At 37.1% G+C, this 23,725-nt stretch overlaps 1 protein-coding gene and 1 long non-coding RNA gene across 2 annotated transcripts in view; both read left to right on the forward strand.

The window, feature by feature from the left end:
- The first annotated feature begins 858 nt into the window (after window positions 1-858).
- On the forward strand, window positions 859-16,579 carry LOC127165158 (uncharacterized). Its single transcript, XR_007827747.1, has 3 exons — window positions 859-972; window positions 4,322-4,507; window positions 16,243-16,579. It is a non-coding gene; the product is annotated as an uncharacterized LOC127165158 (long non-coding RNA).
- A 3,206-nt stretch (window positions 16,580-19,785) lies between these two features.
- The window catches only part of rasgef1ba (RasGEF domain family, member 1Ba), an 88,384-nt gene continuing 84,444 nt past the window's right edge, over window positions 19,786-23,725 (forward strand). Inside the window, exon 1 of the mRNA XM_051109482.1 lies at window positions 19,786-20,064. Coding sequence (XP_050965439.1) covers window positions 19,996-20,064 — 69 coding nt within the window. The 5' untranslated portion in view covers window positions 19,786-19,995. The remainder of the gene's footprint in view (window positions 20,065-23,725) is intronic.

Consider the following 23,725-nt stretch of genomic DNA (forward strand, 5'->3'; position numbering starts at 1 on the left):
CGATGTTAGATCAATTAGAGTGAACCGAGGATTTGACTGACGGGGCGAAAAGCAGGTTACTTCAGTAGCCAAATAATAGACAGTTTACTTTTGTTTAATGTAAACAATACTTAAATTTAGTTTCTAAATTAATTTATGTTTAATTAACAAACACGGAGTGAAGCAAACTGATCTTTAGCACATAAAATTAACGTAAAATCATCACTGAATCGTTTGAACCGATTCTTTTAAAAGGACAGTTCTGTGAGTCGGACCTTGCATCGTTAAAATCACAGGTGAGTGAATCAAATACAGAACAACACTCCAGTTCGGTTTCGGGGAAATTTTTTTCTTAGTTCATTTAGTCACAAAATGTGATTTTCCGTGGTTTACCACACTCAGTATGCTTAAATCACCACACTCAGTATTTTTACCACAGGTTTACCACACTCAGTATGCTTAAATCACCACACTCAGTATTTATACCACAGTTTTACCACACTCAGTATTTTTAAATCAGCGTTTGACACAATATCAGCTGACCGGAAGTTAGCGTAGCCTGATTCGTAGAACGAATCGTTCATTTGAGTCGAATCTCTATGATAAAACATTTGGCTCGGTTCACAAAACCGAGCTGAACGATTCGTGGGACTCGAATGGGACTCAAAGGTTCTCGAGATAAATGAGAGTCGGTTTTTTTTCGTAATTATCGGAGAAACGATGTTAGATCAATTAGAGTGAACCGAGGATTTGACTGACGGGGCGAAAAGCAGGTTACTCCAATAGCCAAATAATAGAAAGTTTACTTTTGTTTAATGTAAACAATACTTAAATTTAGTTTCTAAATTAATTTATGTTTAATTAACAAACACGGAGTGAAGCAAACTGATCTTTAGCACATAAAATTAACGTAAAATCATCATTGAATCGTTTGAAGTGATTCTTTTAAACGGACAGTTCTGTGAGTCGGACCTTGCATTGTTAAAATCACAGGTGAGTGAATCAAACACAGAACAACACTCCAGTTCAGTTTCGGGGCAATTTTTTCTTCGTTCATTTAGTCACAAAATGTGATTTTCCGTGGTTTACCACACTCAGTATTTTTAAATCAGCGTTTAAAAATAGTGTTACCATGTCAGAAACTGACAAAACACCTTGCTGAAAAAAACAGTTAAAACCAGCCTAAGCTGGTTGGCTGGTCTTAGATGGTTTAAGATAGAAGTAGCCGGGTTTAGCTGATCTTTAGCTGTCAGGAAGGTTTTAGCTGGTTGTTCCAGCAGGTCTCCCAGCCTGACCAGCTAAAGAAGTGGCCAAACCCCCCCTTAAACCAGCCTGCTGACCAGCTAAAACCAGCCAAACATGGTTTTAGCTGTTTGTTTGTTTTTTCAGCAGGGCAAGAATTCCATTTTAAGAACATGTTGAGAGAAGACTATAGAATGGTTTGAATTGACTAGGTCGTTTGAAGTCCCTGCTGAAGAAAATAAAAACAGACACCATCACAAAATTTGTAATGGTTTTATAATGGGACTTGTATTGGCTTTAATAGAAACTGTACCCTTTAATGGACCCTTCTGGTTTCTATTGGTAATTGGTCGCCTTCTATTGGTGGCTTGTTAAAACTACTAAATCCTAATGGAGTATGTCCCAAAACACACTACAAAAATCTATTTTTTAATGGTTTTACTGGTTAAAAAATTATGGTTTGTAATGTTTGTAGTGGTATTTGCTGTGGAAACCATTAGAATTTCTGTGATGGTTTATAGTTTTTTTTTTCAGCAGGGTTGTTAAAGACAAAACTTGTTTTCACTTAGATCAAACTGGCAAATTAAACTAGGTTTAAATAACAGTTGAATGCTGTTAGGCTTTGTTGATTGTTGCTATGCTATTCTACTTTTATTACCACTAGAGGGAGACAAAACTTTGTTTACAGAGGACTAACCTGACTGTCCTAGGTTAGCCAACTGTAGAAACACAAAATCCCCCCCAAGTAAATCACTCCCAGTTTCACCATTATTTGCTGGACAGTTATATGTTTTTACCACTATGTCTTTACAATGAAGCCAGCAGAGTTTGCCAGCATTTTCTTGCATAGCAACCATGCACTTTAAAGATAAGTTTGACAGTAGTGTGTTTTTGTGTCGTCACAGATGACAATGTCCCAGCAAGCATTGAGATCCAAATCATGAGGCGTATCACGCTAGGACTACATGCTCCTGTAATCCTGTTTGTTTGAAAGAGTGAAACAAAGAGAGGAAGAGAGAGAGAGGAGAAACAGTCTGTTTTCATGAGTCTTTTCAGTCCTTGCAAATCAACACAGTCCCAAACAAAATACTGGGAGGCAGCAACAGAAGAGCTCCTTTTGTTTTTAATGGAATTTCAATCAAAGTGGCCAATTACAGAATGGAACAGTAACCTAGCAACTAACAGTCAGTCATTCTCATTATCAAATGACTGTAAAACCAAATATCACATTATACATGCTCACACACACACACCTGCACAAAGCGTTTGTGAGTGAGAACAAATATTATTTAAAATTTTATTTTAAAAGGCAATAAACCATTACAATGAGGGGGAGAGTCTAAATGTATTATTCATTTATTTATAAAATGAGCTTTGTTCCATTGAAGACCAATCAATACCTCAACATACTCCACAATTATAAGCGTTTATACTTTCATCCATCTGTCTTACTGTTGTGGTGCATATAACTCTCATCTTTAAAATAAAACTAATCAATTAAACCAGCATTGTGATCCTCTGACGGCATATTTCCATCTGTTCCTCTGTTATTAATTTGTCACCACTTACATGTAATTTTTACAAGCATTACATTTTTTCATAATTATTATTCAAAATGTCTGCCCTAATTAAATGTTCTGTAAAGCCTTCTCTAAAGAGACATCTGTTCACACCATTCATTCAAATACACTGTTTATTTGATACAAATTAGTGACATACTCAAAAGCTTTAGATGCTTTGAAAGCCTTTCTGTTGTTTTGCTATTTGCTTTTTGTTGTTGTGAGATTATACATGATTAAAGATGACATAATGGCATACTGAAATGTATGTATACCTTGTATATTTGACAGAAAATTACTCATTGTTCTGGGCTTTTTTCAGAGATAAACATTTGGTTAAACCGTTGTTCACATACATCTTTAATACCTTTACTGCCATATTTGGCAGCCCATTACATTATTTTCTGCTGCCATGTTGTTTTTGTGCTAAATCAACAGAACTGTTCAGCATTATAGCAGCATAATGCTATAATATCACTGACATATGATTGTTCATGTAAGTGCTTTTTGTTAGTCAGTAAAGGAAGTTGAGCTCAATTATACTGTGCAATATTAGTATCCTTACAGTGCCTGTGTATGACCTCTGTGATTCATTACGGCAGTGCAGGAGATGCCGTGAAGGTCATTCCTTGTTTCTTCTTTGCAAAATGGATTATGAAGTTGAGATGAGAGTCTCCTTAATGGAATGATCAAGTGCAAATTAAAAACAACATGAAGATAGGACAAATCTATGACAGCTCAGAATTACATATCAAATTTATCAACAACCTTGTGTGGAATGGACAGATTTATTTTTTGCTTTCAGTGATTTACTGGATAAGGATTATGGAATAAACACACACACACACGTTTGTTTTTGTGAATTGTGGGGACTTTCCATAGACTTCTATAGTTTTTATACTGACCAAACGATATTGTTTATCCCCTAACCCTAAACCTACCCCTTACAGAAAACACGTTTGCATCGTTACATTTTCAGATAAACATCATTTACTATTTTTAATAATTTTTTAACATTGGGGGGACCGCAGGCCAGTCCCCACAATGTCAAAAATTTCAGGTTTTACTATCCTTGTGGGGACATTTGGTCCCCACAATGTAGCAAAAACAAGTACACACACACACACACACATATATGTGTGTGTGTGTATGTGTGTGTGTGTTATATTTTGTCTTATTTTAAGTTATTGTAAGGCCCCCTAATGGGCCCTGTCCCCCTTGTTGAGAATCAAGGGTCAACGTTTTATGTTAATACATTAATTTTAGTATTAATTCAATTTCAATTCAGTTCAAAGTATTAACTTAGTATTAACTTACTTTAGTATTCTCTCTCTCTCTCTCTCTCTCTCTCTCTCTGTCTCTCTCTCTTTCTCTCTTTCAGTTGCTCCTGTTAGGGGTCACCACAGTGAAATGATCCACAAAGCCATTTAATTTCACATATCCACATCATGTCCAAATAAAGGGTTTAATAAAGTATTAAATGGTGTTTTTGGTATGGTTTTGTGTGAACACACCTAATGCCGTGACTTTTGTGTCAACAGCAGCTGAAGAACAGAGCTGAGCCTGAGTAATCCCTCTGCCACCTTCTGAAAGTACGGGTCAGCAATTTTCATCCCTCCTGAACAACAAATAACTTGATGTGGTGTCATATATACCCATATGAACTGGAACATGGGACATGATGCGCAGAGGATGCTGAGGTCCTCCAGTGACAGAGGCTGTAGCAGGTCTGTATTCATTCATTTATTTGTGTATTTTACTCTATTTGTTATTTAAGTCTGATTTCTCAGTGTCTCAACTAGTGGAGACCAGTGTTGTTATGTTAAAGGGCACCTATTATGCAAAACTGACTTTTACATGTTGTTTGAACATAAATGTGTGTTTGGAGTGTGTGTACACAACCTCTCTATAAAGATACAAATCCATCTGCTCCTTTTTTTATCCCCATAAATCATAAGCAGTGTCTCAGAACAAGACATTAGAAGATTTCACATTTTACAACCCCCGCCCACAACTGTTGACAAACACTGCTGTATTAGCAGAGACCCCACCCTGAGTGAGCCGCACACTCTACCATATTTATCTTTTTGCTAGAGCACTGAAAAGCAGCATTTAAGTCTTCTTATTAAAGCTACAGACGTTAGTTAGTCCAGAGCAGTGAGTGATTTTCAGCTTTTATTTGATTGTTTGGCTCATATTACAGATCATAAGTTTAAACTGATATGACTTTAAAATGCATGATTTCAGCACAGTAGACATGATGATCAAAACCAAACATGTTTTTTGGCAGAGTATCTGAGGCACGAACTATAAAGGCACAGTCCTATTCTGGAAAAGGGGACGGGGGGAGCGGCATTTTCAAAATGGTATAATAAATTATTTGTGGGATATTTTGAGCTGAAACTTCACAGACACATTCTGGGGACACCTGAGACTTATATTACATTTTATAAAAAGGGGCATAATGGGTGCCCTTTAAAGTCAGCATGAACAAAAGATGGGATTGCCTTTTTTTCCCTATTGTGACATATATTCACATTAAATGGCTAAAAAAAATTTGGGAGGATTAAGTTTGGTCCATCCAGAATTGATTGGATTGCTGCGTTGTTGTGGGCACATTCATTTTAAAATGATGCCCTTTCTGACACAACCCAGCACTGAGAGTGCACAAGTCATGCAAGCCCAGTTCTGGGACCCGAGTGTGGCACGCTTGCCTAAAAAGTAAAGCCAAAACATTTTGATTGCCTCCTGGTGGCTGGCCATGGTATAGGTCATAAACTCTGCCCTCTCCATGTAACCAAATTTGACATGATATATATTCACATATAATGGCTTGTCTTTTCTACTTTGGCCTCCTAAATTGTCTTTTTCTGTCCACTTCATACCACTCTACTTTTATCCTATCCACTTGATTTTTCCTATAAGAGTTGGGCCAATTTTATAGGTCTGGCTTCTAGTCTCATCCGCATTCAGTCTTACAATATTATTTTAATGTATTATCTTAATTATGAACACTTGGTTTGTAGTACAAACAGTTTTACCATTACTGTACGTTGTTATTCTTCTCATTATTTCCCTGTAGCAACTAATTAACCGAAAGTCCTGAAGTTTGCTTATGACACATACCAAAACAATCTAGCTGAAATTACTCATTTGAAACCCACCATGAAACAATATGTGAATACCTTTTTAAATAATAAATATACTGTATATCCAAATTGCTACTAATAACATTTATAAGCTTGGTCTTTAAAAAATAATGAGCGTTATCAATGACAGCCTAAATGATTTCATTGACATAGCTTGTTCATCACCGCAAGGAAGAAGCCTGTTAAACAAATTAACACAAGGTAACAGCCAGCGCACTGATTTATAGGGACTATGGTCTGTATCTCTTGTCTGTGTAAAGTACTGCCAGCCCAACCTGTCTACCTGTCAAAACAGCACTTAAACAACTGTGTTTTTATACTATCAACTAGAAGCAGCAACCAGGCATGCAGTCATATGTCGCCAGCATATCGGCCCACAGTGTTTTATTCTAATAATAATCCCTGTTACATAATATTATAGTGCATCCAGAGAGTGTTTTTGATTCCCTGAGAGATTAATCCTTCATGAAAGTTAAAGTGAAAATCATTGTAATAACTTAGAGTCATCTTCTTTGAGAGGAATGGATTACAGAAACATAATCCCTCCCTGATGACCCGGGGTCAGGCCTGCGCTTCGACGCACTCCATATACGCACAAGTTCAAGTTTAGGTTAGTTAATTTCACTATCGCAGGAGTAATTGTGGAGGTTTACAGAATTAAAATATATCCAGGCCACAAGCTGGGCCGTTCCTTTAAAAAGTGGAAGTTTCCTCATTTGTTTGCTAATCTATACCATGTAAATTCTGAGGGAAGAATCTTTCCTCTTTATCTTTATGAACTTCTTTGGAGATCTCACCGGATCATATGATCTCATGGCAGCGGACAGCTTTTTATCTTTCTGTCTGATTTTTGCGAAAAGCACATGTGCAGTGACCACATCAAAATTTCCAGCAGATGGAAGAAAACTTCTTGCTGTCCCCCATCAAATCTCCTCCCGCAGTTTTGAGCCAGAAATGGGACAGAAGTAGGTCAGCATCACATCTATATCCCATCCTGTTAATCTGTAATTCGTAGAGTGGCTCTTAATTGCTCTTCAGTCTTTACACGTCAGGAGCGGCTGTGGAGGGAGGGCTGCGGCGATGGTCTTTAAGGAGCACAGGCTGCATTAGCAGGCTAGGCAAATCAGTTTCTGTCTAAGTGAGCAGCAGAGATGGATTAGATGTGATCAGAGAGAGGTCAGCAGTGCAGAAACACAGAATTAGAAAAGCTCAAGCCATAACAGAGGACCAGAGTTCTGGAGAGGGAGTATGACAGCGTGACACATATTGAGGGAATGTTTAGATTGTTTTTCAGTATTCAGCGTAGGCTTAGTTATCGATTGTGGAATGATGTTACATAGCAATGGCGAAGACTGATGAGTCTTATATGGCTCTGACAGTTATGGATAATAAAATGAAGATATTTAAGATTCACTGGAACAAATGGAACCTGGTAGCTTCTTTCTTCAAAAGGAGTTGTTTATGGCTGAATGTCTATGCTGCTGTTTTCCATACTATGAAAGTAAATGGTGACAAAAGCTGTCAAGCAGTATTTTCTGCACTGAATAGAAAATATATGAGAGTAAATTACAGCAACAGCTGTCAAGTGCATTTTTCAGTTAATTTTATATATGTGGGTCATTGATGTATAAGGGTTTTCAAGGGCAAATTTTGAAATATAAAAAAATAATAATGTCTATTGTAATTGTTCAAACATTAAGAATGTTGTGTACATGTAAATTCATATTAAAATTTTAAATTAAGTGATTTTAGTGTTTTAAAAAATGTCAAGTGGTGTGACCATGACTTATAATAAAATTAATTCATTTCCTTAACAGTTCTCTGTAATTAAAGTGTTTAGAAACAAAGTATTTGCATTTCTTTTGAGTTTTCGTAAATGATGGTCTCATATTTTTGTTCTAGAATTTCAGAAATGCCTTCTTAAATGTAGTTAGCAAACTTACTTTTCCTGTAAATTGCATAAAACTGATAAAAATGTTTTAAAAATACCATTCAGTGATTCATATTTCAACCACAGAAATCTGATATTTTTAATTTAATACAGTTATTGCTATTATTGGTTGCACCACATGATGAGTGGTCGCACCAAATGACACAAAGACCTTATATCATTAAAAATCTATTTAAAAAGACATGTCTGAAAAGTGCAGCACATGGCATTAACTGCAGGCATTTCTTTAGTCCCAGTTATTTTTGAACTTTGCCTAATCTTAGCTGCTCTACTGACCCTTCGCTGGGAGTTTGACTGACAGATGATTTGACCAATTATAATGGCGAATCTGTCATTTTTGTCCGACAAACAAACCAGACAGGAGAGTAGATTAATGTTGGTCAATTTGAACTTGAAAAATGTGTGTATTGATTTTATGGATGAATCAAAGATACCTTCTGATGTTTATTTATGTTTATTTCATACTACTAAAGATGAAGAGATGATTGGTTCATGTGCTGCTTGAACTGAGGCACTACAGTGATCTGTGAGGACACATTAAAGAGCCACAAAACAGTATTTGTTGTCTGAGTTTCTTAAAAACAATTACAAAATTTGAACTCTGAGAAAAATTTGAACTTTGAACTCTTTGTTTTATAACAAAAAGTAACCTGCTCTGTCTTTTATGTGGGCACACTGTCAGTGTCCTCTTTGCTCTGTGATGTATTTTTCACTGCATGAGAACATGATGCGTGGAATAAAAGTGCCATGGTTTGTCGGACATAGCAACAGTAAATAAGGGGGGCTGGTCTTTGCAAAGGATCAGTTTAGAGTAGTAGAACTGCAAGGTCAGAATTAACATGCAAAAATCTATTTCAAATAATACTAAAATGAAGAATTTTATGTATATAAACCATCAACTGAATATAAAAGTACAAAAACTGCCAATTTGGGACACATATCTATAATTTGAAAACACTGTAGTGTCGCACCACATGATATTTGGTCGCACCACATGATTGGTGGAGAATTGGCCACCTAAACAAAACAAGCTAGCCTCCCACAAAAGGTCACTATGAAATTTATGTTAAAAATAAATGCTTGTAGAAATAACTTAATATTCTTTTTTTTTTTTTTTTTTTTTTTTTCCTGCAGTTGTACCACATGATATCCAAATGTGGTAACTACACACCAGCCGTTAAAAATGCAGTTTTTTTTTTTTTGTTTTTAAGTAACAAACCTGCTTGATGCTTCCATGAGCATCCATTGATGCTTCCTTTGGTGAGCAAATTGGTATATGATGCAAAGTCCTATCTTTGAATGGATTTTAATATAAAAGTCCCAAAATGGTATTTCTTGATGGTCACACCACATGATATTTAATAAAATGGACTTTATCGGACAAAGTTTGTTTGTATATTATAATGATATATAAGAGGTACTTCATGTAACGTGTGGCATTTTTTATGCATTTAAACCAATATTTAACTGAAAAAAAAAAAAATGCAATCAGAAAATTTAGGTGTCACATTATTGACCCATATACATACTCCTATATATATATATATATATATATAAATACAGTGTATATATATATATATATATATATATAGGGAGAGAGAGAGAGAGAGAGAGAGAGAGAGATTAGGTATATATGTATTCTGCTTCTATTTAATATTTTGGTATTGGTGATACATTTTCTTCAAGTTGATTAATTTAATAAATCGTTGGTGAATAAAAGTATTATTTAAAAAAAATGGATAAACACCATGACAAGCCATGGCACTCTCATGTCACACATCATGTTCTCACGCAGTGAAAAATACATTGCAGAGCAAAAAAGAAAATGACTTTGTGCCGACAGACAAGACAGAGCAGATTACTTTAGGTATGAAAAAAAGTCTCAGCTTTCAAATGTTGTGATTTTGTTAAGAAATTGTGGCTCCTTAATGTGTCGCGACAGATCGTTGTAGCATGAAATAAACATGAATGAACATCATAAGGTATCTTGTTTCAACAGCGTAAAGACAGCAATACACACCATTTTTTAAGTTCAAGTCCACCAGTGTTAATCTACTCTCACGTCTGGTTTGTTTTTCTAACAAAAATGGCAGATTCTATGTAATGACTGGTCAGATCGCCTGTCAGTCAAACTTTAATATCTTCAAAATCAAAAGGAATTTCCAGAGTTGGTTTCTCACAGTTTTTTTTTCCTGTCTCTTACCTCTGTGCAAGATAAAATCAAATCCTTATCTGGGAGAGTCAGTTGAAGTCAGATCTGTGGTTACTATACATGATGTACTGTAGAGCACATACAACAGGTATGTTTAGAATTTACATTATAATACTCTAGAAATACTGTGCTCATTCTGTCCTCATAAATGACTATTCCAGAGCTAATCCACTAATGCAGCCTGTCAGTGGCATGAAGGCAGTATGGTAGCAGAACCAGTTGGTAATAATTGCTGAACTGGGATAGCACTATCTCCAGAGGGTCCCACCGAGTTCTCAAAGCTCTGCTCAGAACGGTTCCAAATAACAGCCATGTAATCACCCACGACCTGACCGGACTAGCAGAGCTCTTTCTATTTCCCCAGTTGTTTGAAGCTGTCAAGGCCTGGAGCTTTTAGATCAAGCCAACAAAGGTAGTGAGTGTGAGAAAAGGAGGGATAATCATTCTCTGCAGAGCTAGTGTACTTGAAATTCTAACTGTTGAGGAGCTGGTGGCGAATAGGAACGCTCTGTGCATTTTGGAATCTGAAAAATGGATTTATGTGTATAATTTCTACGTACTTTATGTGTATTCATTGTGTTTACTGTCTTCTTTGCACTAATCTCTGAATCAGTGGTAGAACCGTTTTGGCTTTACAGCAATAGCATTTTTCCAGATGTTCTTGAACTAAGTTATGAACTGTATATATATAACATCTATTCCATATCTATTCTAATATTTATTCTCAAACCATTCAGAGAGAGAGTTTTTTTTTTTTTTTCAAAATGCATTTTTATTCAATTAAAATACTAACTTAAGATTTGAATTCAGTATGTTTTTGAATGTTATTTTATTTTGTTCCCTGGATCACAAAAGTCTTAAGTTGCACCGGTAATTTTGTAGCAATAGCCAAAATGGGTCAAAATGATGAATTTTTCTTTTATGCCAAAAATCATTAGTATATTAAGTAAAGATTATGTTCCATGAAGATATTTTGTAAATTTCCTACCATAAATATATCAAAACGTAATTTTTGATTAGTAATATGCATTGGCGAGAACTTTGTTTGGACAACTTTAAAGATGATTTTCTCAATATTTTAATTTTTTTGCATCATCAGATTCCAAATATTCAGCCAAATATTGTCCTAGCTTCACAAATCATACAACAATGGAAAGCTGTATAAATCGATTTTTTTTTTTTTTTTTTTTTTGGTCCAGGGTCACATTTCTCCTTCCATAACATTATAAGCACTATTCCTTGCGTAGCTTCATACAAAGACAATATTTCTTAATATGTATGTTAGTTAGTAGTGATAATATAAATGTCATTTTTTAATTTAGTTAAAGGGTGAGTTCACCCAAAAATAAAAATTCTGTCATTAATTACTCACACTCATCTTCAGAACACAAATTATTATTTTTTATGAAATCCGAGAGCTTTCTGACCCTGCATAGACAGCAATGTAATTACCATGTTCAAGAACCAGAAAGGTAGTAAGGACATTGTTACAGTAGTCCATGTGACATCAGTGGTGCAACCTTAATGTTATTAAGCTACACTACCTGTCAAAAGTTTTTGAACAGTATAAGATTTTTAATGTCTTATGGTTTTCGAATGAATTTTCATTTTTGGGTGAACTATCCCTTTAACTACATGCTCTCTGTATAATCTGTTATGCAAAATTTTACACACTTTCCTTTATATTCCAGTAAACATTTAAACCCCCCTGGTCTGAACTATAAAGTGTCCACAGTTTGGAGGCCACCAGAGATGTTTTCCTCTATTTTGGCCAATTCTTTGAATCCATATCCCTGATTGCCTCCACAAATGTGTTTTTGACATTACTCATTAATGCACTGGAAGTAACCTTGCAGATGATGTGGGCTGTGAGTCTCTGAATTATTGAAATAAATTGAGATGCAGCACAGATGTGAAGCGTGCCATATGCATGTTTATCTTAGTGTGTGGACCGGGATGTGGGTATTTGGCTACATTAATATTAATAATGTTTTTCCCCTTCTTTCTCACACACACACACACCCACACCCTGCGTCTCAGCTCACACTTGGCTTATCGGTATGAAAGTGAAGCTAAAAAAACGTAGCTGCCAAAATTCATAGATAAAAAAGATCAAAGCCAGAAAATACACATGACAGCTGACAGCGAATGCAAAACTTCAAAAAACCTCAAAGAAGCTCTGCCCAGTGGCTTCATTTGCCCTTTACATTCAGTGTAAGACCTACAAGTTTGTCTTTTGAATAAATGTGTGCCATCAGTATCTCTACAGTGTTAGTGCATAGAAAGCGAGAGGTGCAGGGTTTGAAAGGGATGAACTGCCAGTGTGAATTAAAGCTCATTTGCTAATGGGACTGCCCTCACCCTGAGAGCAGCTGGGCCCGATAAATCAGGTGCTGCTGCACTGCAGCGTCATTGCTGCAGTCACCACTGCTTTATGGGCCTATCCCGATGCCAGTTTGGCACACGGCATATCCGCAATCGTGAGATAGAAAGAGAAAAAGAACTGCCGTCGTAAGTGTCGGGCACTTTGCGGCAGCATTAAGCATCTCAGCGGGATGTGAGAGATGAGAGAGCGAGAGAGAAAGCCGGAAAGAGAAGGATGTCTGAGTTTATCTCTACAATCTCCCACATGACGGGTTTTTACTGCCACATGCAGATGCAGAAGCGAAAGCTTTCAGTATTTCTTTTTATCTTTTTTTTTAACCCTCTTGAACTCATCCCTGAAGAGATTTTATAGTAGGGGGTCAGCCTTTGTGCTGTGAGACATGATATCCTGCACCCTACAGCTGTGAGACCATATGGAGCATCTTCAGGGCACAACACGGAATCTGTCTAAAACCCCTTTATTAAACCACTGCACGCTTTGGAGCTCGCATGCACTTTGTCTTCCTATCATCTGCGGTGTTTGGCATTCTGGATGGCCATTTCAGTCAAGCGACCTGAAATGAGGCTTAAAATGTTGAGCGGTTTAGTCAATGTGTGTGCATATGTGTTTGTGTAATTAGTCAGCAGCAGCCGGTTGAACAGCAGGCCACCTGCACATGAAAAGCAGAGGCACACCTGTCTCTACAGGACCCGCTCCCTCCAGTGAGAGCCACTCCATGACACTGGAGACCCTGCAGACAGGACACACAAGAATAAAATGAAAGATAATTTAAAAAATGTTTTTATTAAGTATTATGTGTTTTATTATGTTTAGTTCGTTATGTATTTAGGCTTCTAAAACGGGGTTCACAAACCACTAGGGTCTCATGATGGGGGAATGCTGGATTGAATTAAATAAAAAAGTAATAATATTAACAATAAATATAGAAAAGCATTGAAAGGAATACACTGAACAGGAACAGTTCACCCAAAAAATTATATTCTGTCATTATTTACTCACCTTCATGTTGTTCATGTCATGTGTCCAAACCCGCAAGACCTTCGTCTATGTGACATCAGTGGTTCAACTGTAATGTTAAGCTATGAGAATACTCTCTGTGCACAAAGCAAAACAAAAATAACAATTTTATTTAGCAATTTATTCTCTTTCATGTCAGTCTTCGACACGTGTTCACAAGAGTACGCAACGGATGCATGTGCATTCTTGTGGTCGACCAAATTGGGTTTTTCAGGGCTGATGCCGATTATTAAAGAGCAGGTAATATGGGTTGTCAAAAAATATCTTTTTTGCAGTTTGTAACGTAGCTATCCTTCAATGTAAACAGTCTGCAAAGTTGTTAATCAAAAAAAAGTGCATTATACATAAAGATATTGTCTCTCAAACAAAAAGTCGGCTCTGTACCGCCTTAAGTCATCACATTTTCGAATCTTCTGCCTGTTACTGATATACGTCACTAGGTAACACATTTTTACACATAATCCGAGCCTGCCTGCAAAGTACAAACAGTCTGACCTGCCCACAAACATGTGCGCTAGTTAGTCATATCGAGAAGACACAAGAGTTTGTTTGGTTTTCATTTCCGAAAGCTGATGTGAAGAATCAGTGGTTAAAATTAATTTTTTCCACAACACCACAGCAATACAATTTATACCACATACATAGTTTAAACTTACCAAACGTCCTGATCAAGTTGTGTAAACAGTTGAGCAACTGCATCGGTATCATCCTTGGACTCAGGTTCGAATTGATAAGGTAATATCCCTGCCATTTTTTTTTACCTTACAGCATCTTTGTTTACAAGTACCCTCCGGAGCAAAAAATTAATTATGGTAATGGGCGTTTCGTTTTCCGACACGCTTTGTATACAGAAACACCAATCACAACAGATTGGCCAGCTGACCAATCAGAGCAGAGAAGGCTTATGGAAGGGAGGTTTACAGACCTTAAGGTCAGAACTGCTCAGAAACAATTCAAAATCATTAAAAAATTATTCTAATATTACATGTATATTCTGAGAAAATTACAATGTTTTCTGACCTTGGATGCATTTAAACATGTTGCAGGGGTCTCCACCACAATATTAGGACACTGTAAAACTCTTTAAAAATCAAGCAGACCAATAACCGATATTTTGGATTTATATATATATCTGGTGTAAAAATGAAATTCTTTGTTCACAAAACGTATTCTTGTAGATTCATAAAATTATGTTTAACCAATGATGTCACATGGACTATTTTAAAGTCCTTACTACCTTTCTAGGTCTTGAACATGGTAGTTGTGTTGCTGTCTATACAGGGTCAGAAAGCTCTTGGATTTCATCAAAAATATCTTAATTTGTTTTCCGATAATGAACAAAGGTCTTAGGGGTTTGGAACAACATATACAACAGTAATTAATGACAGAATTTATAAAGAAACTATACAATATTCATTATATTTTGAAAGTGTAAAATTTTTGTAAAAATATACTGTAAAAGTCATTCACTGAAGGTAAATAAAACATTTAAGATGACTGAAGCATGTTTTACAAGAAAATACTCTTTCAGAATGTGTTACTTGCTGTTTCTTTGTAGTTGTTTGTAAAATTTCTATACCAACATTATACAAATATTACACTAAAATTCATAAAAAACAGTGTAATTGAAGTTCTGAGGAAGTGTGTGTGTTTCTAAGGAACAGTGCGATGGTATTATCACAGTCAATGTCACAAGAAAGCAATTGCAGTATTACCATGGAGACCTCTTTCTGCTGCTTGGATACCAGAGAATTTAAAGCTGAGTACATGACAGAGCTGTCTGACAGCGAGTTGGATGCCTACCTATGACACCTCACACTAAAAACATTCACACATCTACGGAATGTACGACAGGTTCGTGCATACACACATTTGCCAAATCCAACAAAAGTGTTTCGACAGCTTTAGTGTTAATTCTCTCATTTCCAGCATCTGAACATAGAGCATATGACTGATAGCTGTTCAATAACAGACTGGAAGGTTTATGGAAAATTAAACGTTAATCTCTAAAATACACATCAAAGGGAATTTAAACCCCTCTTTTGTCATCAAGCCACACATGCCCATCCAAAAAACAAAACGGTGGTCATGAAAGGTCACCGCAAAACAGATGGGACTCTGTTCATAGGGTGTAAGAGTGAATGAAGGATTAGTCGGCATTAGATACCCCAGATTCCATTACCTTTACTAAGAGATGTTGTTCTGTCACAGAAACCCATTCTCAAATCATGCTGGAGTATATAATCATCAGGTTTTACGCAAAGTTCCTGCAGCTTGAGAGCTGCTGTCTTTAAAACAGAAGGGAATAAACAAAATTTAATAGAAAGCATCCTTGTGCTGGATATAAAGTGAAGGTTTGTACAGAGGTGCAGTAGCTGTAGCCGTAGGACACATTTCATGCTGGATTTCTGACAGCGATGGCAAAACACAATTTGCATCAAATGTGCCTAATCACACCCTGCCAGCACTGTCGCTGTCACACACCTGCTTATGACCACCCACTGCCCATGCGAGCTTGGTCCCGGGCAACGATTTAATTTGTGATTCTCAGTCACATTTGATAAACATTAAAGTGTGAATTATGATTTCATGCCAGGGACAGACTGTGCGAGTCTCTTTATCCCGCTGTTCTGTTTGCATTATGTATGTTCACCACCAGTCCATCAGTCTATGTTAAAAAGCTCTGGACACATTTGGGAATTTGATTTCAACAGTAGAATTTTCACTCTGGGTTTTTACACATTCAGGTCATCTCCAGGACATGAGGAAAGAGGATCTCCAGAGACTCCAGTCACTCAAGCCATAGACTGCTCTCGCTGCTTCCATCAGGCATCAGGTCCCGCATCAGCAGGCTGTTGAATTACAACATCATATAGCATTATGTCTGAATGCAAGCCAAGCTCAAACTGTCATATTTCACTATATAAATAATGCTATTTATTATTTCCTTATCACAAACATTATAAACTAAATCTCATATTCACATCATGCTCCATCTGTATAACTCTCTAATATTTATTCAGTAGTTTTCCCATTGCATTCTACATTGGTTATCTCTTAAAAGGAAATTCACCTGAGAATAAAATCCTGTCATCGTTTACTCACCCTCATGTCATTCCAAACATCTGTGAATTTCTTTCCTCTGTTTAACACAAAAAGAGAAATTTTAATAATGTACTATTTGCCATTTTTCTCGCAGTCAGAATTGTTGGGGATTGGAGTACTCAAGCTTTGAAATTCACACAAAAGCACAGGATTTCTTCATATAGTGAACTTTAATTGGAGCCAAAGGGTTGAAGGGTCCAAATTAAAGTTTCAGCGCAGCTTCAAAGGGCTCTGCACCATCCCAGCCAAGGAATAATGGTCTTATCTAGTGAAACGATCAGTCATTTTGTAAAAACAAATATAAAAATGTACATACAGTACTTTTTAACCACAAACGCTTGTCTTGCACTAACATGACTTCACGCATTACGTAGTCACATTGGAAGGTACTGGCCACAAGGTTTACAAAGCGAATGTGAAAAGAAAGTCAAACGCCCTTTACAAAAAAAGGTAAAACAACGATATCAGATGATTTTGAAGTTGGAGTCGAAAATGCAACCCAGGCTCATTAGAAATACGTGCCTCTACATACATTTCTGCAACACCGTAATTATGTACCTTACTGCACGTTTTGTCTCAGTTTCAAAGTGAAATATCTAAAGTGTGGCGCTAAAACATACTTTCAATATGTGACAGTATGCGACTCATATTTATTACGTTAGTACAGGCACGCATTTGTTCAAAATATCTGCGTAGTGTCACTAAAGGTTAATGCTCTGTAGTGTTGGAAATTTCCCCTACACCAAACCCAAGCCTAGATAGATAGAAACACAGATAGTGTTAACAAATGCAAAAGTGATATACTGTAAAAACACATTTGTTGATGCAGGTGTGTAATTAAACTTTCTTATGTGGATTTGAGCTGTTTTGTCAAACTGTAGTTTCACGGGGTTCATATCGGAGCTCTGTGTGAGAGCCTCTAGTGTTCATTCAACTGGACACTGCAGTGATTCGTACATATAGGTACATTTTTTCAGTTTTGCAGAAATGTATATAGAGGCACATATTTCCAATGAGCCTATTTTGTGAAAACGAGATGGAGTTTTTCGCCCCACCCTACCTTTTTGAACTAAAAAGGAACTAAGCCAGTGTTGCCAGACGTATAATAATTATCGTATTTGTACAATACTTTTGACCTCTGTACGATGTATGATCAATAATGAAAAAAATCCCATAATGTACAATCATTTCAGAATTTCGTGACACTTCAGATGATGGTCGTTGTAATCATAGGGTTTCTATACTAATTGATCTAGCTGTGGCCCCTACGTCTACTGTGCACTTATTTTAAGCCAACAAGCACTATTTTGCGGTCCATAACGGCACTGAATCTGTACCGCAAAAATACCCCCTCAACATCTGGCGACATGCAAGCTTTCGATGACAGCAACTGAGAGGTGGAGTTTTCACTGTCCCACTAAGATAGCATAGTTATTTATCTGTTGTGGTAATTTGCAGGTTGTGTCAAAAAGCTGTTGGTCTAGATAAATAGCTGTATTCTGTACTTTTGACTCGTACGATAATTTTCCTGCAAATATGATAATTTTGAGCTTCTGGTACAATACTTGGACATTTACCATTTCAACGTAGTTACTGAATCATGAAGTCACAGAAGCGTATGGCAAATCTACTGTAAGAGGAGCATTTGTGGTTAAAAAGTATGTCATTTTCTATTTATTAAAGGGGTCATCGGATGCCCATTTTCCACAAGTTGATATGATTCTTTAGGGTCTTAATGAAAAATCTATAATATACTTATAGACGTATATGTAGATATATGTAGATCGGGAGGTGCATTCTCTTCACAAACAAACGTAATCCACTGCATCTTCAGCAGCACAGATGTCAGGAGTAAATGACGACCACTATGTTCATTATCACATCCAGCAACACAACACCTCAATCGCTCAATTCTTGTCTTACATCCCTGCTCCGGCATCAAAACATGGAGGCTGGAATGTTACAACTGATCTGAGGTAAGACGCTCCTGTCAATCAACTATCGTGGGAGTGGCCTCTGTGGGTGTGACGCAACAACGACAAGCATCTGAAAATGGCTCCGTTTAAAAAAGGGGATATTATTTTTACAGATTAATTAAAAACCACTGCATGGATTTTTACCATTACAGGGTAGATGTGTACATACACTGCCAACACACATTAATGTTCAAACAGCATGTAAAAAAGTAAACTTACCATCCCAACTTACCATTACCATTTATTTTTTAGAAAATAAGTGATCTTTTCGCTAGATAAGAACCTTATTGAAGCTGCACTGAAACTGCAATTCGGACCTTCAACCCGTTGATCCCCATTTAAAGTGGTCATTGGATGCCCATTTTCCACAAGTTGATATGATCCTTTAAGGTCTTAATGAAAAGTCTATAACATGCTTTGGTTAAAATTTCTCAATGGTAGTGTAAATAAAACCTGTTCTGGTAGAGGCTGCTTTAAATGTTAATAAGCTCTGCTCGCCACGCCCCTCTCTTCTCTTTGTGGAGTGACGACTGTTTACTTTAGCCGCATTTAGCTGCTAAACTTGCTAACTAGCACATTATTAGGAAAGGCAATAGCAAAGATTCATAAAAAACCCTTATACTCACTTCTGCTGTAAGTGAAGCTGGATCACGAATGATTCACCCGAACATAGAAGGATATATGTAGATTGGGAGGCGCATTCCCAATCTACAAATAGGTAAAATTTTTATTCTGGAAGTGAACTAATACCGTTGTGTAACAAATAGAATTGACCAATCATTCAGATCAGTCCCCATATATCCTCATTAGACGAAAGAAAAATGACTCCTCGATCAAAACAAAAAAGTGGACTCAGTTACTCCAAAATTGACACTAATTAAACAAATAATTAATTTGCATGTAAAGCACAATCCTGTATATATGGGTTTCAACGGGTTTATTTCATTTGTGTGCTGTTTTCAAACCGAGTGCGCTTTTGATGGCCTCAGAAGTTCAAGTTTGATTCTTAGATATGATAACAGGCCAAAAAGTTCTTTGAGATTCTAGAAAGAAGTAGGCAACCTGTCGGAGCTTTACATCTGTATCTGGCGTCCCCTCACCGATTCCTCCCTCCCCTACGCAAGGATTACAAGTGGCTTTCAATGAGCTCGACTCCGCTGTGCTCGCGAGCCGCTGTATGCAGACACACGCGCTCTTGACTAGACAAAGACAATGAGCTGTCACACCTTTTAAAATCAATCCTATGCGCTCAGAGTCAAAGAAATGCTGAAAGGAAAGTCCAAGGAGCGACAAATCGGTCTGTTGTGCTGCAGGAAACCGCTCCTGGAACAAGACTACCTGTGGGCACTGTAGTGAGAGTAACAAGAGGCAGCCAGCGGCGTTTTCAATCCACCGGCGAAACACACAACACACATTTATATGGCAAAGTTCCTCGCCGAACTGCTGGGATGTACACTGCCCGAAAAAGGAGCATCTCCAATGTTCGAGGTGAGGTTGAAGTCTGTTTTCACGTTACCGGTGTCAGAGCAAGCGTTTCATTATTTGAGATCTTCAAATGCTCAATATGTTATATTGATTTGTACTGGTTCACTTAACGTTTAATTAAAGCAGTGCTTGTAGTCATTTGATTGTTTAAGCTATTCAGGCGATGCTCAGTTATTGAAAGAAGATTGGTACCCAGTTTGTAATGCTGCTGCTAGTCAATGGGTGGCTACCTGAGCATTGAGCAAATAATGCTTAAAGCTTATAAAATATGTCATTTTTACATAAACAAATACTAAGTAAGAAGGTGATCATTCTGATGTAATAAAATAGTGGGTTTGGATGGATATGAAAGCTAAATCTTCAGATGTTGATGAAAGGAGTCAGCCTTGATGTCCTTAAGGAGCTCATTCAGTGTGTATTTGGGTCAGTGTGTCAGGGGAAATTAACCTGAAATACTACATTCACTACAAATCATGACCCTACGTGAACTATGATGGTAAAATTGCAAAAATTAGTGTGATTTATTTCATTTACAGGTATGCTTTGCATTGTCCTCCTCCAGCTGTGCAGTAAATGGATAATGAATTTAAGCACAAAAAAAGCATCACACGTGTGGGTGATGTGAGGGACATGAGGGTGACATATTTACTTTCTCTCGAAAAAATGTTTGTTTGGATGATTTGTTTATCATGTTAGCTGCTGCTTGGCTTAATTTACTTTATAATCCCCCAGATCAGGCTATTTCAAATCAGTGTGTGTGTGAGCGCCAGCTGAATCCATGCTTTTCAATTATCTATTGAAATGTGTCGCTGATGGCCATAATCGGCCTCTAATGGCAGTTATGTTGAGTGAAGAACAACTGCAGGGCAGTGGTGTTGAGGGATTAGCGCCCGGGCCGTTATATAAGAGAATATTCTGTTTGGATCTGCACAAAGCCATCAGATCAGTCTTTCGTATAATCTCATGAGTGCACCATGCCTTTCTTCGCCAGTGTTACTGTGTATATTTGAAACGCTCTGTCTTTTGTCCTGTTGCTTTATATTTATTTTAACTAAGCTTTAAACTTTCAAACATTTGATTAGGGGCACTGTAAGAATAAAAGGCCTGCAGAATTGTGGTTTTAATTTTAGGTTTAGGTTTGTTGAGTTCAGTTTGTTTTTGTTTGGGTTCACTGGAGATAAAGCACTGATTCTTAACCAGGGGGCCGGGGTCCACTGGGGGGCCTCAGCAAACTTTCAAGGGGGCCACAGGATGATTTTTAATTCATTTAATTATGTTTTTTAAAAATAATTGGAGCATAAGGTCCTGTTTACACTAGTGCATTGTCATTTTAAAACGGCATGTTAAAAGGAAACGGGCCCTTGTCTACACTGGCGCTTTCACTGCGTTTCAGAAACAATCTCAGTCCACACTACACAACTGAATTCACATGTCAGATGTCACTATGCATAATGAGCCTGAAGTTATTGTTTACTCCGTCATCAAGGATCTGCAGAGCGAATGTGAGCAGCCACTAGGGAAAAATCGTTGCAACGCGAATCGAGAAATGATTCAGATTCTGAATTCTGATTTTAAGATATTCCGAGCACCTTACGATTCTTTCTCAAATCGATTCTGAGCTTAGTTTTGAACAGCAGATGGCACTACGTGCTTTAGAAACAGTCGTGCTCTGCTTATTTCCAAATCCTTACACTCTCTTGAACCTAAAATAATCATTCAGACAATTTGAAAAGATTGAAGCGAATTACAAGGGTGTTTACAGTGGGCTGTATTTACATTAATCTTGCATCATAAAAGCACTTAGCCGAACGCACAAGTGCTCTTCAGCACTTTTTTAATAAGTGTTTGAGTGTGCGGATAAAAACTACATTAGAGCACCATCTGCTGTTAAAATCTAAGCTCTAAGAATCGATTCCAAAGAGAATCATGATGCATTCGGAAGATCTCAGAATCGGTCCATGAATCGATTTATCGTACCATCCCTAGCTGCCACACCATTGTTTTCAAAAGTCTACGTTTTGGTCCGTTTACGTTGAAACACAACCCTGGAGTATTCAAACTAAAACAGGGTCTGCAGCGTTTTCAGAATTCCAGTTTTGAGGGTAAAAAACGCCAGAATAGTGTAAATATCAGGCCTAACACAATATCAGGTGTTAAAACGAAAACACACTAGTGTAAACCTAGCCTCAGTTTTGGTCTGTTTACACTGAAATGCAACCTCAGAGTCTTCAAACCAAAACGGGGTCTGCAGCATTCTTGAAAGTCTCCATTTTTAAGGTTCAAAACCGGCAGAGTAGTGTAAACGGCAGGTATGACCGTAGCTAAAGTTATGCATTTTAAAACAAAAACACACTGGTGTAAACATAGCCTAAGTAAAAGGCTAAAAACACAAAAAATCAAGATGTAAATGGATTTCATTTTTTCCTTTAGTAATATTTTTTAAACAGAATCAGAATCTTGAATATAAACTCTCCAAGTTTCTGTTAATAAAAAAGTTTAAAACCAGCATTGTTGACAATTACAGCAGAAAAAGTGCATATCAAATGTGTTGGAAAATAAGACAGCGGGAGTCAAAAATGGTGGTTAGATTGGGTTTAGATTTGTAGCATTGGTTCTTTAAAGTTTCTGTGGTTTGTGGATTGTGTTTGTTGTGTTAGTTTCAGGTTTCTAGAAATTCTGTAAAGGAGTTGTGGTTGGTCAGATTACTGTGGTGTGGAGGGTGTAGGTGTTGAATGTTGAGTTGGCACAGATCTGGTCCTCATTAGTGTCCTGTGGTCACTTGTTTGACACTCAGCATGAGATTGAGTCAGGCAAGGTGACTATGCATGCACACACCGACACCCACACATTGCCCCCTACATACACACTTGGCTGGTTGAATTAAAAAATTATTTATATCTAAAACCATGTAGGTGCTATTTAAATTCTACTCATGAGCATCCAAACCTAATTTGAGAGCAAGTTAGTATTGTTTTATTTATTTTTATAGCATAACAATCCTTTTACAGGGATATGTATTTTTTTAAAATGGTATAAAGCATCTGGATTTGAAATATTGTCAACCTGTTCCTAAAATGACATAGTAAGCCTACAGGTCAGAATAACCAATCACAAAATAAAAAGGTCCTGTGTCAAATGTATGCACAATCAGTATTTATTTTTAAAAATCATCGTTTTCTCTGTATCGAAATTGTATGTAATTTCCACTGGATTTTAACAGGTAATAGTGTTCTCCCATGTCTGATCTTACAAGGGGCCCCACGAGTCAGAACTGCCACTGCTTCCTTCAGACATTTTCCAGTTGTTTGAAAGATGTGTAGCGTATAATAGCACCCAAACATATATGTCAGCTTATAAATGGATTTTGAGATACGGAGGGATGAGAAAGCAAAAGTCCCATCCTGAGAGAAGTTTTCGTTTAGAGGGCATATGCTCTCAGCTTCACTCCTAATCAGAACCATGTCAGGTTGTCAGTGTTCTCGACAGGCCATTTCAGAGTGGACACTGAAATGCTGCCAGCCAAAACTCAATCCATTTCTTTCCTTGAACTGACAATTGCAAGGTAATTGACTTGGCTGGTGTGAGCTTAGAAACAACTGGACCAACAATTTATGCAACAATCTCTTTCATTTTCTCCAGAATGTTTTAGCTTTCTGTAAATCTA

Source organism: Labeo rohita, chromosome 5 (assembly GCF_022985175.1).
Source record: "Labeo rohita strain BAU-BD-2019 chromosome 5, IGBB_LRoh.1.0, whole genome shotgun sequence".
Lineage (NCBI taxonomy): Eukaryota > Metazoa > Chordata > Actinopteri > Cypriniformes > Cyprinidae > Labeo > Labeo rohita.